The sequence below is a fragment of the Lissotriton vulgaris genome, chromosome 1_1 (assembly GCF_964263255.1).
Source record: "Lissotriton vulgaris chromosome 1_1, aLisVul1.2, whole genome shotgun sequence".
In the NCBI taxonomy this organism is placed as follows: Eukaryota; Metazoa; Chordata; class Amphibia; order Caudata; family Salamandridae; genus Lissotriton; species Lissotriton vulgaris.
The window spans coordinates 370,566,339-370,584,834 of NC_141685.1; the positions used below are offsets into that span (position 1 = coordinate 370,566,339).

The window sequence follows — 18,496 nt, forward strand, 5'->3', positions numbered from 1 at the left end:
AGTCTCTCAGTTTGAACCTCTTGGATTGTAGCAAAGTTTGGTCTTCTGCTATTTCTTGGGAGTCCACTGGGCCTGCTAGTTATTATCGGCCACATGTTTGTGGTTTCACAAGGTCGATGAAAACAATTCTGTTTTCCTTTTTACCAGCAAGTGGCGGTAGTACTGCTGATCTTGTTCCGCTGACAGCTAAGACAGGTACTGCTTTTCTGTAAGAAGGCCCAAATTCCTTCTTCACCGCGATTTTTTCTCTGACCAGATCCCCAATCTTTGAAATCCAGACAGGTCTAGCTGGGACAGGTGGTTCTTCAGTGGTTGTTGGCTTAAACTTTATGTTACTTAGACTCTTTCTTGTTTCATTCAAGTCCTGTAAAACAGCCAAACTATCTTTAATATTAAAAGTTTTTTATTCTACCATTGAAGTTTGACGATCCAAATCCTGGATAATCATTCTAGTACCAAACAAAAGTTCTTACGGACTGATACCTCCTAGAGAATTTCTTGGCATGTTATTAAGATTACGTTGGACACTTATTAGATGTTTGACCCACCCGTCACCCGAACCTAATACCCTCGCTGTTATAGATTGCTTTATGTCACAGTTTTTTCTTTCCACTACCGCATTTCCCCACAGGATAGAATGGAGAAGAGTACCGCAATGCAATGCCCATGCCTCTTTGTAAGCTCGAGAGCTAAAGGCAGGACCCTGCTCAGAATGTAGCATGCCAATTCCATATGTGCCGATAAAGACTCGCAAATCTTTTATAACAGTTCTGGCGTCAGCCAAGCGCTGGGGCCACATTTTTAAGTGAATTCAGTCTTAATAATCATGGGGACGCATTTCTCCGGCTGGATTTCTGCGTATAGATTGCCTGATGCTTTCTAATAAAGGTGTCCTGGCAATAGTCTGGTCCGGTTCACAACTGCGATCTCTGTTGCAGTCTGGACAATCCATTGCAAATTTGTAAATTTGCAAGCTCATCCACGGCCACCAGTATTCGGATTGTAATTCTATTAGAGATTTCAAGATCTCTTGGTGCCTCAGACCCAGTCCCATGTGTGAGTCTTCAATCAAGAAAACTCTCCGGTTCGTGTTTGGAATTACCTACCCCCAATTCCAGGGATTTGAGCAAAAGGAACGGAGTTTGCATCAATTATGTATGTATTACTGAGTGGATAGTTGAAGGTAATGCTGCATAATCACCTTTTGACTACGCTTTTACCGCCAGCATGGTTTCTCCATCTATGTGTTTTTTAGAAAGCTTTTTTGTGGCTACGGAAGCCGGTTGAACCGCTGTGGCTCTGTTAGCCAATGAATTCCCTGCAACGTGAACGCCATCCCTTTGATGACTCAGTGTATGTATCACATGAGTCTTTTGTAGTTATTTCTGCAAAAGAACTACTTGTTCCCAAAGCGTTTTATGCTTTATTGTGGCACCTGTGTCATCTTTGTAACCGTTTTTGCTCCATGTCTGCATGTCACTGTTGTATGACTTGACGCAGTAATGCGAATCGCACACTATCAGTGTGGAGAATTCACAATCGGCATTTTCAAGCGCCATCTTTATAGATCTTATTTCAGCTCGCTGAGCTGAACAGTTTGAGTGATTCCGTTTTGGTAATCATCGGTTTGAATTTACCAGAGCGCCAGCGACCTTTAACAATCGCGCACGCTGCATTGTAGGATTTTTTCTCTACATCGTAATGGTGTGCAAATCTGTCCATATAGATTACACAAGTATATTGTTCGAGAGGCAGAATTTCGATTGGCAGAGGATATTCATGTTCGTATTCTAGATCTAGTTTTTTCATTTTCGGATCAAAATAGTATTTCACGTCTTCTGTAGCAAGAGAATTTTCCCATTGTATCCATTTTGGATCTAATGCCACTGTATTCAGATTGCGTGGACTTGTTAATACCTCAAGGGCTCATTCAGCTGTATAAACAGTTATTCTCTTGCCTTGGGCTAGGGCTCTTTCTCTTGCTACAGCAGTTTGAACCGCTGTCAGAATTTATTCTGTAGAACTGAATTTCATTTCAGCTTGAGTGTGCAAATGTGATTTGTAAGCTATAGGTACCGTTTCTCCCTCATTAGAGGTCCGGTATGTGAATCCGCATCTTCCTGGGATGACTCAGATTACAAGGTTGCGTACGTTTTTGCGAGTTTGCAATTTTGTTTTAGCGAACATGTCTGTTTGTAATGATCTTAAAATTTGTGTGTTTGAGTCTAATGTATTGGTTTGAAATCAGGTTTTATTAATTCATAGAGAGGTTTAACCCTCTCTGCATAATTTAGAATGTATGTTCTACCAAAATTCAGGAAGCCTAGTATTGATTGTAAATTTGTCAGCGTTTTTGGTGCTTGGAGTACTGCACACTTCTCTAGGAAGTTGTCTGCCAGGCTTTTGCCTTCACTTGATCATTCATATCCTAAAAATAGGACTGTTAGATGGGCAATTCTTGACTTTTTAAAGTTGAATGTGTAACCCTCAGATGCGAACCCAAGTATTATGGTGTTTACTCTTTTTAAGTGAGTCTCCAGGTCATCGTCTGTAAGATAGATGTCATCGACATATGATAATGCCTCATCATCATATATTTGTAGTAACTCTGTTACCCTTGCTGAGAATAATCCTGGGCTATTCTTGAACCCCTGTGGGAGTCGGCAAAATTGTTTTTGCGACCCCATTATTGAGAAAGCGGTCAAATACCTGCTCTCAGGTGCTATGTTTTGACAGAAGAATCCATTAGAAATATATAATGTTGTTTTATATTTTTTGCGCACAATGTTGTTCATTAGTGCTGCACTGTGTGAGTTTTGTACTGCAAACATTTTGCAGCAGGAGTTTAAATGTCTGTAGTCCAAAACTAGGCGATATGAATCGTCTGGCTTGGAGACAGGAAACAAAGGATTGTTCATTTGTGAGGTGCATGTTTCAATCACCCCTTGATATTCAAGTTGATGTAAGATCTCCCTGACTTGCTTTTTAGCTTCTTGTTTAACTGGGTACTGCCTTTGTGCAGTGGGTTGATTTTTTAACTGGATTTTGTGGGGAGGAGAGTCCTCATCCCATCCTACATGATTTTTGTATAATGCAGGGGCTTGAGCCACTGCCCATTTTCTTGCGAATGTGTATTTTTTATGAATTGGAATATGATTTGAGAAGGCAGGCATAATCATTTCTTCGCCATGGGGGCACTCCCTGAAAAACTCTGGTGGCCAGTCTTTTTCAGCTAACAGGATGTCATAGCCTTTAGAAAGATTCTCCCAAAAGAGACCTTTTATTTTCCTAGTTTTATCTCCCTCTATACGTAATGTTATTTCATATAGTTTATGGGGCACGCTAACTCGCGTGTCTGCAGTTTCCACCTGAATGTATTCCTTCGTGTCCACTATCTCCAGAAGATTCATCAGGATCTTGCGAGCTATGGTCACTTCTGCTGCGCTGTTTAGCATGGTCTGGGCCCACTCTCCGTTTTTCAGTTGTGTCCTCAGAATCCTCGGCATGTTTAATTTTAATACTTGCTACCTTCTTTCTGGAAAATTGTGATTTTTTTACTTTGATGAGCAGGTTTTTTTGTCTTTGGACTTGAAGTGCTCTTCCTTGTGTTCTGACCGTCCTCTTCTTTCCGATTTCTGTGAGGAAGTCTGAAAAGATCGAGAGGGACGTGTATCAATATCTTGAGATCTATCAGGTTTTCTCAATTTATCCCAATCTCTAAGGCTGTATCTTTTCTCAGAGGGTTCCCATTGGGGAGACTTGCCTCCTCGGCCAGGAGTTCTTTCTCTCTGTTGAGGAGACCTTCCTCTGGACTGGAATTGTTTTTCCTTGGGAGTGGATTGTTTATTACCATCCCAACTCTTTTTTGGAGTATTTAAATAATTTTTAATAAATGTTTTTTCAGGATTTTCAGTTAATTGGGGTTTTATTGGTTTCCCACCCAAACTATCTCTTCCTAGCTCTTCATTGGATTTTTCAATGATTCTGGCAAGTTCAAATGGTTGGTCTGTTATATCTGTCTCCTTCAATTTCTGGCGGATTGCCACACATACTGCTTCTCCTTTTATGTTGGCTAATAATATAGCCGAGACCTGCTTAAAATCTTTTAGTAATTTCAGACCCAGAGTTAAAGCGGGTTCTGGACCGTATTCGTTCTGAATTTGTCTTAGTACATCTGGTATGACCGCCATAGATGGAACACCATGTGTTTTTTTTGTGTATATGGAAGCAAAAACCGTGCCCCAAGTGTCACAGTCCTCTACATGTGGTGTGACCCCCATGAGGAGGCAGATAGTCAGAATTCTGTGTTTTTCATGAGGTGTAGTATTAGGAAATACTGCCTCTATTTGAGTTATTTTTTGAGCTAACCAGAATAGGATTTGTTCCCGTTTTATGGGCGTTTTACCAAGACATGATTGTATGTTCTGTGGTGTAATTTTGTTTGTATTCCCCTGATATGGGGTCAGTTGTGGGATGTTAATTGCTGGTTGGACTGTTGAAGTCCGCATGACATATTGGACCAATTGTCTATGTATTTTAATTAAACGTTTTAGCTGAGTTAAACGTTTTAGCTGAGCTAAAAGTTCCCGGTCCGACATTTTATCAATGTCTGGGTGTGGGGTGTAGCTGGTTAGAACCGTGGCTCCTGGTCTACCAGTGGACCGTGCCTGGTGATGTGATTTTGATGTTTTAGGGCGCCATTAAACCAGAGCAGGTGCTCTTGGTAAGTTAGTGGGATTTCAACGTCCTCAAAAGGAGTGTATACATCCGGAGGTTCCTCTATTTTGTAATAGTGGAAATCTTTTGTCACAGCGTGTGCTGCTGGAAAATGTATCCATGAATAGAACACCTCTGTCTGCCGATACACATGTGCCTCTATCACGAATATGACTGTACCACCTCTTGGTCATAGTCCATTTTCTATAAGTTTAAGAGTTATAGTTTTCCTTATATTGACCGGAATGATTATAGCATTCGGGTCACCTTGCTGGAGACTTGTGTCTTCCTCTAAGAGTTGAGTTGCTAATTCTTCTCTATCTCTTTCTTTTTCACTTTCCGTCATTTTATGGACTAAAAATGTTTAATTGCAGAGCGAGTTTCAAGGAAACAAAAGATTAGGTGCACAATATTTTGGAACACTGTATCCTTCAACGTTGACTAAACCAAAAAGTAATACATGGGATTCTCATCCTACTGAGTTCCGGCGGATATTAACCTTTCACCCATTCCACACGTCTATTGGAGTTTTTACGGGAGAAAGGGGTCTGTGTGAAAAGCACGACTGAGTTACTCTAGTGTCTTGGGTTAGTTTTATCGCCTTACCAAACGTTGGGCGCCATGTAGTTTAGTTCCTATACTCCCAATAGGCTCTGAGCATTGGAATAACAAACAGCAGTGTAGACGTAGGACTGAGGTCATCTAGGTCTCTACTGACTATGTTAGACTTAATTAGTTTTGCCAGCTAGCTAAGAGGTCACTAGAAACTCTCGAATGTTCAGGAAAGGGTTAACCGTCCTGATTTAGACAAGAAGGGATTAGTTTATGACAACCGCATAAACATGACAACTTTGCTCCCTCAGAATAAAGAGTGAATCTCTAGAGTCGTGTGAAAACAATAGACAGCTATTTCACTCAGTCAATAGTGCATGCTTAATTTCACCAGAGTGCAGAGAAATAGAGAGACGGGCGTTTTCAATAAAAGGTGTTATTTGATTGAGCAGTCTTCTTTCTCATGCAAGAGAAATGAATTGCCGCAATTGCAATACTTATTATAAAGTAAAGTGCGTACAGTTAAAGTAGTATTATGAAATAATACTGTAAAAGCATTGATATGGTTTCTTAGCTATATGATACTTTAAAATGGATAAAATATATACATGCATAAAAACATTGACTAACAAACTCAACTGGTGCTTCTAAGATACGCCTACCCCGGTGTACCTGACCTAAGCCTAATACGTGGGAAGGAGTAAGTAAGTTGCAGTTTTAAGTTCAGTTCGATTTTTGCCAAGAATCGGAATCAAGAATTCTCTCTAAGGTTTTATTCAGCTCCGTACCTTGGTTATAGAATGAAGGAAGTCTTGTATCTCGCTTCTCAGGACTTGATCTCCCAGCAACCCGCGAGGGTGACTTGGGAACACCGGAGGTGGATTTCCTCGGCTGGAGAAAAAGACAGAGACTCTCTCAGTGCGTCGAAGGGAGGGGCGTTTTCCTTTGGCTCTAGCAACAGCTGGGCTCCTGGGCAAGTAGAACATCGCTCTGCTCCCCACCACCGTGTGTTTTCTTAAGGCAACGTTGGTATATTTATACCTGAAAGGTGCCGGGTTTGACGTAAGGTTGGACATAAGACGTCACTAAGAACAGTTCTTTCTGGACTCCAGGAGTTCTTGTGCAAATCAAAACAAAAGCATGGGGAATTCCCGGGCTGCTGGAGGCTTGGTTTGTTTAAAGAACGCGTTGTGCTTTCTAGGAGTCTATAGGAGTAACCTTGCTGTGTTTTGGACTGCATGGGCTATTGCTAAATATGGATATGATTCCTATGCCTTTATAAGGATGTTATTTGTTATAACCACATAAAGGCATGAATCGGGAATATCGAATTAGGGTCCTAGATAGAAATACAACAGTTCTTTGGAGCAGTTGTGCCGAGTTGATTGGCTTTGGCGCAACCTTCTTTGGTTGGACTGCTTTCGGTTCGTCGACTTTCGGTTCGACCGGCTTTTTCGGTGCGACGTTCGAGTCGACACCCCTTTCAGGGTCGACGACCTTTTAGTTTTAAAGGCTTACGCGGTACGTCGAGCCTCGACTCAGCGGCTTTTGGATCTGCGACTTTTGGTACGATGACCTTCAGTCCGACAGCCTTCGGATCACAACCTTTGGTTTTTTGAGAACGTGACTTGGGCCTGGAGTGTCAAAAGTCTTTTTCTTTGCATTCCTAGGCGAGCTTGAATGCGGGGCTATTGAATCAGTGTCTTGATCTTGGCTAAGGCCTGTTGGTGATGCCTCGACCGGAGCCTTTGTTCTCAGTAGAGTGGGTTTCAGGGGCAGTGTACTCACGGTTCGCCCCTGCAGGATCGGTTCGTCTTCCGAATCGTCCTCGACAGCCACGATCTCTAGATCCGAGTTTTCTACGTCAACGAGCTCTTAGTCGTCGTCGGAAAGGTTTTCCAGGTCTGGTGCTGGTCTCTACATCTCTCTATTCCGGATCGTCTTTTTGGACCGGAATTGGGCACAAGCGGAGCAATCTTCTTCTTTATGGTCCGGTGACTAGCACTTGTTGCATACTAGATGGCTGTCAGTATGCAGGTACTTGGAATGGCATTGTGGGCAGAATTTAAATGGACTCCGTTCCATCGACATTAGACCCATGTGGCGTCGCAAGGCCCAACGGACCGCGTCGACGACTGGAGAGAAGAAGGAAGTTTAGCCGAGGTAATAGGCACAGAGCGGATTCCGAAGGCCTTTTGAAAAAAGTTTTTGTTTCGATTCCGAACTTTGAGTGTAGGAAAAACACACGAACCCAATGACGGAAAAAAACAATCTGAAGATGGAGAGGATGCCCATGCGCACTGTAGTCCAAGGGAGGAGCCACCTAGCTCGTGATACTTCGAAGACTCTTCCAGGACAACAAGGTGCAATCATCCGGACCTAACAATAGGCGGAGATCTATGCACAGATATGAATTCAGTAGCCCACATGCCTCAAACAAGGGTTTACTCACATGAGGACCCATCCGTGTACTCATTGTGAGGACAGGCTGTCAATCCAATGGGGTATGTAAGTAGGCCAGGGGGCTCAATTAATTTTACGCCACAGCCGTAGCGTTGTAGAATCCCTTTGTGGATTAACAGTGACAATGCACTGGGAGTTTCTCTCGGTAGAAGATTAGAAAAGCGGGACAGTGCTCAGTGTGTAGATTCAGAAAAAGCAGCGTCAGTCATTGTACCCGATCAAGCTGACCTACATACCCCATTGGATTGACAGCCTGTCCTCACGTTGAGTACCCGGACATGTGTCCCTTCATCAATAGTCCTGAAGAGACCCCACATTGATTTGAGGGTCGAAACGCCATCGACAAACAGAAGCAGCGAACCATTTTCCCGGCACATATCATTGTAGGTGCTGTTCACATGGAATTATTTTTAAACTGGTCGATTTGTACAAACTGTGGAAACCTTGTATATAATATACTAGACTGTAATCGGTCTGTTAGTAGTTGCTTCGCGCTCTGTCATGATCTAACCCTCTATATTACGATTGTGCTTATGTATCATAACCTCATAGTATATCATTCCACAGGAACCACTGTTTTTTCTATAGAACTATTACCCTGGTTCCCTAGAGAGAAGGGTTCCCCTGTTTCTCTTGAACTGAGAATTGAAACCAGCATCCACCTCTTTATGCATGCTGGCATTCTCAAATACCCTAACAATTAGAGCATGTTGTGACTGAACTATTAAGGAACTTTTGGGTGAGCCTCGCTGATGCAAGTATGGAGGCAAATGAATGTGAAAGACTAAAGTACCTGCAGTCCACCTTATTCTGGGATGTTATAACAGCCTCCCTAGTTCCCTTCATGCGGTCAAACCATGGCTACATGATTATTATGATTAATTTCTAAAGGGCATGATTACCATGGGGCAGGGTGTACTGGCATTACAGCATCACATCTTTGTATAAACCCACATTATTGATAGCAATTGTGTTAAGTGCTCAGGATAGCAGCCACATGACCACTTCATCAGTATCTTTAACTCAAACTAGTGTGCTCCCGATAAGCTGACACCCACGCAAAATCCATCCTGGCCAAAGGTGAGCAGCAAGTTACTTACCTTTGTTAATGCATTTCTGGCTTTCACAAACCCTGCCAAGTGATTCACCATTAGGAAAATGCCCAGACAGTCCAACAACCTCCAGAGGTGCACAGCCTCTTGACAGCACCTAGGACCCCACAATATCCTACTTAACTAGTACCACATGGTGGTGGTGTTATCCTTGAAACCTGCACCATTCTTCCCTTGATTGACAGCAGAAGTCCTTCACAGCCAGATGAATGTTTCACAACAGCAGACTGATGTGGGGCCAACACTCCAATGGTCTCCAGAGTCTCCTGAGCTCCAACCACCAAATGCAGATGACCTCAGCCCAGGAGGGATGTATCCATTATCAGCATCCGCTCTGGTGGGGTAAGGGAGAGGAGCCTGCCACAGAGCCAATTGCATTTGAGCAGCCACAACTGCAGATCTCACACCCATCTCTTCCAAGACCTGGAGGGCACCCTTCAGATTATCTTGATACTGGGTCCATTGTTGCACACAGATGAGCCACCAGGCATAGCTGCCTGGGAGGATGAAGGAGTCTAAAAGGCCAAGAAGCATCACAACTGTTCTCACAATGATCCAGGATAGAGACCGAAACCTTGGGATCATTGCCCAAATGCCATGGACTCAGTGGATGTCAGGGCTTTCTCAGTAATACACAGAGTCCAGGATTGCTGCAATGAATTAAAGCCTCTGCAAAGGAGTAAAGTGGGACTTCAGCTCATTGATAGTGAAACTCTTGACATCATTGAGGTTTACAATCATCCTGAGGTGGTCCAAGACTGACTGGAGTGATGCCACCTTTAACAGCCAGTCGTCGAGGTACAGAAACATTGGTATACCCGACCTCTGAAGATGGCTTTTGTGAACAACTGATGAAGCTGAAAGCTTTTACAGCAAATGAAAATGCTACTGGCTTCCTTGAATCACAGAAAAAGTCTGTGGGACTGCAGTATGGGTATATGAAAATACATGTGCTGCAAGTCCTAGGACGATTTAGAAAAGGGGGTGGTGGGGGGGGGGGGGGGGGGGGTTATACCCTGCCACTTTGAAAGGAGACAAGCTACCGGGGACCGGTTTCTGGCATTTCAGCCTTCTTCGGCCCGGCTTGCTTGAATCCTGATGGAGCAGTGAGAAAGGGACTCATGTCTGAGTATACCCTGCCACTTTGAAAGGAGACAAGCTACCGGGGACCGGTTTCTGGCATTTCAGCCTTCTTCGGCCCGGCTTGCTTGAATCCTGATGGAGCAGTGAGAAAGGGACTCATGTCTGAGTATACCCTGCCACAGGTGGTCCAAGACTGACTGGAGTGATGCCACCTTTAACAGCCAGTCGTCGAGGTACAGAAACATTGGTATACCCGACCTCTGAAGATGGCTTTTGTGAACAACTGATGAAGCTGAAAGCTTTTACAGCAAATGAAAATGCTACTGGCTTCCTTGAATCACAGAAAATGTCTGTGGGACTGCAGGATGGGTATATGAAAATACATGTGCTGCAAGTCCTAGGACACCATCAGTTCCCCGAGTTCAGAACAGACAGAACGTTGGTCAGTGTGAGCATTTTTAATGTATTCTTCTACAGTAATGTATTATGTTTAAAGGTTCAAATTAGGGTTGACACCCTAATCCTTCTTCAGAACTAGGAAGGAGTGGGTGTAACACCCCTCTGCTTTTTTAGAGTCTAGAACCCTTCTGATAGCGTACTTGGAGAACAACAACTGGACCACCTGTAACAGAATGGACAGGTGCTGGTCTGAAATTCACTCCGGTGTGGGAGGAATAGTGGATGAGGCTGAAAGAAACAGCAGGGCATAGCCATTTCGTCTAATGTGGTGGACTCCCAACCTGGGAGGAAATGTTGATGCAGTTAGGCATGGATCACTAAGGGCAAATTTAAGTGGTTTGGTGGCCCTTGTAGCACAGGAAGTAGAATTGGAAGAATGATCCCCTTGCTGACTCCCACTCTGTCAGAACCACATCCTCAAAAGGAATGCTAGGTCTTCTGCTTTGGCTGGGAAGGCTGTGTGCCTATATGCCAACCCTCTTGAATAGCATCTAAACATTCTGAATTGAAGTGGAAACTGTTAGGCATGGTCAATAACCCCAAAAAGCATGATGTAGCTCCGACATCCTTAAAGACCTTTAAGGCAGAATCTGCCCTCTCATCAAAAAGGAGGGACCCATCAATGGGCCTATCCATGCTGGAGGATAGTGATCTCTCCAGAAAAACCTGTGAAATGTATACATGTGTCTCAACGAAGTACCACACAAGGACAAACTGCCATCCCCAGGCAATCTGAAGTATCTGGACTCGGATAGATAACATATTTGCCTTTATATTATCCATTATGAAATGTTGGAGCCGAAGAGGTCCCAGGTAATCTGAAAACTGCCAGCAAGATCTCGCTGGCCATGTCCCACAGAGCATGTGTGTAATGACCTACCAAACTTACATTAATGGATAGAAAAGCCAAACTAAAAAAAGAAAATATGTGCTTGACAAAAGGCTCAATCCGCTTTGATTTCCTATCCAGAGGAGTGGTTGGAAAGGAGTTCGGATACATCTCTCTGGTCAAGGCCTGCAGATATGGCCCTTTGGGATGGGGTTCTCCGCAAGAAAATCCAGGACATCAGGCATTAGTCTGTGCTGTCTGGCTTCCTACCTATCCACACGGGAAATAAGGGTTGGACCAAATGGCCATCAAAGTAACACTGAGGGCATCATTAAAAGGATAAAGGGCTTGGAAGTAGCTGGCCTGTTATAACATTTGTTTTGGTCTATAGAGAGAAAATGCAAATCTAGTTCCTCAGCTGCCCTCTGGACCACCTCTGCAAATGAGGCTCTCGCTTCCATTGGTGGCAAGTCAAGTTCTGTCTCATGTTAAGTGTCAACTCCACTGGCATTATGGAAGTCTATGTATAAATCATCATTAGTATAGTGAGGGGCAACAGTCTTTACCACACAGGCATAACAAGGTAATGACTTTACCGAGCATCAATTGCGAATTAGTGGTGTCATATGGCCGTTCGGGTCATTGTCGACATTGCTAAGTTAGCATGAGCTCTGCTGCCATGATGCTGCTTTTGCACATGTTACTCCATGACTTTATTTTGCAAGACTTGGTCTGTGCCTTTCATATGAAAACTGTCAGCTTTCTGCGTTCTCTGCTTGTTCTTGGAGTTTAGTCTGAACACGGAGTACATAGTAGATAAACAATGCCCCTTGTTATTCTGTTCTTGACAATCCCTAGCACTAAGATAAAACATGCTACACAGCTGCAACAGCTGGAAACGGGTGTTTTGATATTATGGGAATGCATGCGCGTTTAACACACACTTGAAGAGGGACCTTTCCAGGGAGAATAGCTATGTAGTTCCTATGATGTAATGCTATTATCTAGGCAATAAGGTATTGGGCCTGCTGACAAAGCGCAGAGATCTTCTTTTATATAATAAAACTTCCATCCAAGGGGCGGTAGTTACGCCTTACAGTCCTTTATCCACTGTCTGTTTACCCTGATATCCCCTTTTCTAATCTATGGACTTGCTACAATGCTGACTGTTTTAAGTTTATGCGTTTTGCTGCTGGTATTGGCTCGTATACTGCATTCTAGAGCACTATAGTTAAAATAAACATTTTGAACTATAACAGTGACTGACTATTCTTATTGTGGACTAGTGAGAGAACGAAAAGGTATATCTTATTCTGCGATTCCTGAGTCGGGAGTTTTGTGTTCTGGGTTGTCTAATCATTTGTAGCTTCGCGATTATGTGGGAGAACGAATGAGACACTATAGATAGTCTGTTTTGGGATTGTGGGTTCTGAGGCGATAGGAAGGTTTAGCCCCTATACACCGAAGTCCTGTTTTCCTGCGCATAGTTCTGTGTATGTGCAGAATCCCTGCAACACTAGTTAGTAAAAAGAATTAGAAAAACCTTAGACATTCACTAAAAACAAAGGTTACAGGGATGTTATAGTTAGGTTCACATTTTATACACAAAACATCATAGAAAATCAGGTTCAGTACTAATTAATCATAAAATAGAAAGAGACAAATTATTATAAAATATTATTGATTTAATTCAAGGCCAGGTTCTGCAGAAATCCAGGGTATTAAAATTGCATTAAAATGTGAAGGCTAGATACCAGTCAACCAAAGTAATGCACTAATTACTTTATGAGAGGCCATCAAATATATAATTAGCCAGGGATATCAAATTTGCTAGTTTCATTTGGTCTTTCGGTACAAAAGGAACCCAAGTGAAAGAAAAGCATAAGTCTTGGCAGCAGAACAGAGTAGGCAAAACAATAACTCACAGACCAATCAATAGGTTGTTAACGAGTAGAAGCAGAGTAGGCAAGAAAGAAGAAATAATGCGTTAAAAAAAAGTGTAACATGAAGGCCTTTCATTGATTATTGTAAAGGAAAAATCAGTCACATACATTGCAAAAACGAAGCATCTACTGATAACCACTGATACTAATTGAAGTGCCTATGCCTGGCCACTACCTGCCACCTCAGTACTTAAGTTTGTGCGTACGTCGATTCTAAGGTGTCTGTGGACATTAAAGTGGACAGAAGGACCGGTGTCTGCTTCTTCTCGATCGTAAAAAGTACTTTAATAATAGTACGTCATCTCCATGGGACTACACAACGTGTAATAAATGCCCTAATACAGTCTCGACCGCATTAAGCCAGGTCTGTTAACCTGCCCTCCCACAGAAATGCCAGCATTGTTTTCAGATGGTACCGACCTCCGCATCTCGCCTGGTTTGTCCGGCTCAATCATGGAACTCACAGGCCGAGGTGATTCCTCTGTTGGTCGCCCACTTTAAAGGTGCGGTCACGGTCTCTTAGTAGGCATCACTTCCTTTGCTTTGCTTTGTGTGAAGCATGTACCAAACACCGATTGCTTAATCTTAGTATCCGTCCGCTGCTTGCACTGTGATTCAGGTACTATTTAGTTTACTATTGCATTTTTTATATTGCTTAGGACCGTACACGACATTGGCTCTCGCATAGGTTAGGCCTATTGGTTTTGCCAATCCTTGTTAAAATCAGTTTTGTTTCTTGATCCGGTTTGTAAAGTGCTAATGTGATGACTTGGAGGCAGCACTTCAAACATGAGACCAAAAAGGATTTGAGTTTGTGTGCTAAGAAAATAATAAATAAGTCAACAGGGAACGGTGTAATGTGGTCCTGTAAAACTCATGGAAGGTCACTTATGTTAATGTGGCTACTCACCAAATCATTAAAAAAAGAATACTTAGTATCTTATTGTGAATTGCTATAGGAATAATTAATTATTTTGATAATATATGCATAGAGATAGCTAGTCTGTATTACGAAAAGAATGAATGTGAAACACATCTACATACTAATGGAGTAATTATAAAGTGTTCTTCAAATAAATGAATACAGGGACGTTAATTTAAGGTATGCCGTCCTTCGCAATCCAAACCATGTATTCCTCTCTGGGATCAGTGACATAGTAGATGCCTTTAAGACTTTGGCAGATTACTCCAGGTCCTATCTTTCTTAGCTGGTGGGGAGGTTGCATATGTGGGTGTGGGCAAGATTTATCCTTACACTATGCACCCTTTCCTACGGTGGCACCCATGCTCAGGATTCAGGTTCCCGTCATTGCCAAGGTTGCCAGGCCTCCAAAGGTTCAGCATAACAAGGGGGATAATGACGTGACTAATTTCTCCAGATTCCTCTGGTCACACATACCAGGTACAGCACTTCGCTGTCTTAAGTGTAGGGACACTTCAAAATACCCTGAATAATTATTTTATGAAATAGAGCAGGATTGTGCCCCTAATTAATTATGTAAACATTCCGGTCGCTAACCAAACTGTTACAAGAGGAATCTGTGCAAGCATCCACTCAGAACACAATGCCTGTTTTCACCATGGGGACAAGCTCTTGATCGAACAACATCCATTCATTCATTTCTGGTCTAAAATTGGCTTCTAGGACTTCTGGAAGTAGAAATTACAATGACTGAATAAAGGTTTTCTTCAGCTTTGATGCTTAAGATTTCCATCAAAATTCCTCCATGCCCCGCCCTCTTCATTGTAGGACCTTCTATTGCAGCAGGCATCCTGTGGCATCAACTGGCATTCCTCTTTCAATATAATAAAAAGAAATCCGATAAGACTGTTCAGTGGTTGCCTGTACATTCATATAGTACTTTCTGTACATAGGGTGTGCTAACATCCAGGTGTAACCCAGCAGAGGATTGTGGGAGAACCTGAAGATTCAGAAACAGCAAATGGCATAGGGAATTAATGAAGGTGGAAGATGGCAAATCTCAACGGGGTTTGAGGCACCACCTGCAACTTCATTATGGCTGCATTTCTTTACCTACCCAAGGTAGGAGGCCAATTTTCCTTGCTTACCCCCTCCTGGCATCCTCCGTATGTCACAGACTCTTACACTACTATGGTTGTCACATGACTTATCACGTAACCGGGTTAGAATCGTTTTTTATATTAGTGGCTTTGAAATGCACATAAAAAGAGAACATGTGCTCCGAAGTACATTAGGACAATTTTGTTTCATATCATTGGTGTCTGCCACCACGTGGCCTAATGTAGATCCCACGTTATTGCCTCTAGACGTTTTAATCAGCGCATGTTTTCCAACAAAAAACACTCTTACCTTCTGTAAACTGGCCCGGTCTGAGGGTGGGATCATTTCTGCGGTGAGAACTTGAGGTGGATCAATGCCCTTTGTCAATTTCAAATTAATGAAATGGAAGGCCAAAGCAAACTGTTCTTTGGAAAGCTTCCCACAGTCCTTAGTATCACAGAGAGTCCTGAATAAAACAGAATAGCACATTAAAAAAAAATATTGCCTTTCAGTAGTCTGCTAAGTGTGTGCTGCAAAAGAAGAGCGGACCTGAATGATCACTTTGCATACCAAACAACTAGTAAGGTAGGAGTATGGGGATTCTCTCCATCAAAAGTAAGAACACTCCACAGGTGGACGAGACATTAATCGTGTGTAGTCGCAAGTCTCAAAACTGCACAAATACAATGTAAAACGTTTGCCAGAATATAAAGTTGCAAAAGGAAGGTTCAACTTGAGTTTCAAATTTCAGAAATGCATTTTCAGTTCAATCTTCTTTAGGAACAATAGGGCACAAATAATCATCAAGGTATTGCTGCATCTTCAAATTTGGCTTACCAATTTCTAGCTACTAAACTTTAACACAGTCACATTCTTTTAACTTGCTAACTTGTGTAAACTTCAGCTGTACCAAAAACCTATGACTCACGATACTTATTCCAAAAGTAAATTTTGAATCCAGACGTTAAAAGTAAAGTCACATTTTTATTCTGAAATACGCTATTATTACTTAGCATGGTTCCCAATATACCTTTAAGTGCATGTATAACTTGTAAAATCACTAGGGGCATTCTGCATACAGTTGCTTGCATTTTCTGCAGCTTCAGTTGCAACCCAGGGTAAAGAGCAACTGTAAATTCACTGTGAGCGGAAATTACAGGATCCTTAGTTGGCCGCTAAGACATGGAGGAAGATGCACCAGAGCAAACCCCAGCGGACTCATCTTAGACACAAGGTCAAGAGGGGATGTAGAAGTCAGGGATGGGTGAGAGATTCTAAGTAGATGATTTGCCAAAGGTGCTCTGTTTGGCTTGGGTCAGTGGTAAACCGGCCACTACTCCAGATACCAGGTAGATGATAGTGAATGAAAAGGTCAGATGGAAGATGATCACTAATTTCATTCGTGGAGCATATACAGACTGAAGAAAAGTGTCAGCACTGGTAAACCCGTGCAGAGTGGGGCCGCGCTAATGGGAAGAGCACTGGTTGGGCTTGTTGGATTTAGCTGCAGACAAAGGATCTCAACCCTTCTCCCTCATCTAGTTCAAAAGGATTTAACTGAAGGTGTCCAAGGTGTTTAACAGACTCACAACGTTCAGCACAAACCTGACTGGAAGGTATCTAGAAGAGGTTGGATTTAACTCATTGCTAAATGTGGACGACAACCACTTTCACCATTAAGACAATCAGCCCTTGTCCTTTTTAGATAACCTGGTGTTGGGCTGAATACTTTACTGCACCTGTCTTGACAGCCGATTCCTCATCCTCTAGGATGCTCCCAGAGGATGAGCAAGTGTTTACTGTCAAGACAGGTGTAGAAAAATAATCTGCACAACGCCAGGTTACCTAAGAAGGACAAGGGCAGCTGTGCACATGCTTCTGAGATACTCCTTGCTCGCGAAAGAGATGGGAGGGTGGATTTATTTTAGCATCATCTACTAGAAGGCAATGATCTTTCTGATGTGCTGAAATGTTTCCACAAGTCGCCTAAGGCGGAGACTGCTCCAAAGCACACTCATTGACATCCCCAGCATAAACCATTTTTGGTTCTACTTGTTTAGCAATGTGAGCTTAAGACCCACTCCAGGGGCTGTCTTCTCCAACAAACGTTTAATCCCTTCAATATATAAATTACTGCACATCTCCAACTGAAGCAAGTCTATGGGTTATAGGTAATATTGGGACTGAGGTGTCACACAAGTTACTACTTGTGTAACGATATATCTGTAAGAGACATTAGTTAGTGATAGATTCCTTACCTTAGAATATCCCCAGGCATCAGACTGGATCCGGAAATGTTTGCGTAGCAGTACCCTAGCGCGTCGGTAGGCGTCGTCTGCAGCTCCGCGTCCGTCGTCGGCGTCGTGGGCACCGTGATGACGTCTTCGGAGTACTTAGACGCCGTCTCCGCGTGCTGACATCAGTTCTTAGACACCGCTTTGCCGCGCCAAAAACGCAGAGCCATGTCAAAAACCAACACTGGTGCCATTGAAACTAGGGCCCTGAAAGGGGATGACTAACTCTAGATATCGGTTCGCAGAACGGGGAGGATGGGTGGGTCAGTAAGGAATCTATCACTAACTAATGTCTCTTACAGATATATCTTTAAACAAGTAGTAACTTGTGCATCTGAAAGAGACGTTCGTGATAGATTCCTTACCTTAGAATAGATACCTCAGCAATACCAACCCCGCTGGTGGGTCTGCGAACCAATAATCATACCAGAAAGTCATGGAGGACGGAACGGCCAAAGAAGCCATCCCTCCGGACTTGGCTGTCCAGGCAGTAGTGTCTTGCGAACGTGTGCAGCGAGGCCCACGTAGCTGCCTGACAAATGTCCTGCAAGGGGACTCCTCTGCCCAGGGCAGTAGTAGTCGGCCATGGCCCGAGTGGAATGGGCCCTTAGCCCAACAGGAGGTTCCTTTCTTAGCCATAGAGTAGAACGCTTGGATGCACAACACGATCCACCGAGAGATGGTCCGTTTGTGCACCGCCCGTCCTTTCTTAGCGCCCACGTAACCAACAAAGAGTTGGTCATCCACCCGGAACTGGCGTGTGCGATCCAGATAGTATGAGAGCGCACCTTTTGGGTCCAGACGGTGGAGGGATGCGGAGGCGGGAAGAAGGTGGGCAAGGTGATGGACTGCCAGATGTGGAAGGCTGTGACTACCTTGGGCAGGAAAGAGGGTTTTGTCCGTAACACAACCTTGTCTGGATGGACAGAAAGGAAAGGAGGTTTAGAGGATAGAGCCTGGAGCTCACTCACCCTCCTGGCAGAGGTTATGGCAACCAGGAAAGCAGTCTTCAGAGTAAGAAG

At 43.3% G+C, this 18,496-nt stretch overlaps 1 protein-coding gene across 2 annotated transcripts in view; it reads right to left on the reverse strand.

Moving 5' to 3' along the window:
- The window catches only part of EPS15 (epidermal growth factor receptor pathway substrate 15), a 916,228-nt gene that overhangs the window by 482,251 nt on the left and 415,481 nt on the right, over nt 1-18,496 (reverse strand). For both annotated transcript variants that reach the window (XM_086952422.1, XM_086952423.1), the window contains exon 11: nt 15,490-15,646. In XM_086952422.1, coding sequence (XP_086808548.1) covers nt 15,490-15,646 — 157 coding nt within the window. The remainder of the gene's footprint in view (nt 1-15,489; nt 15,647-18,496) is intronic.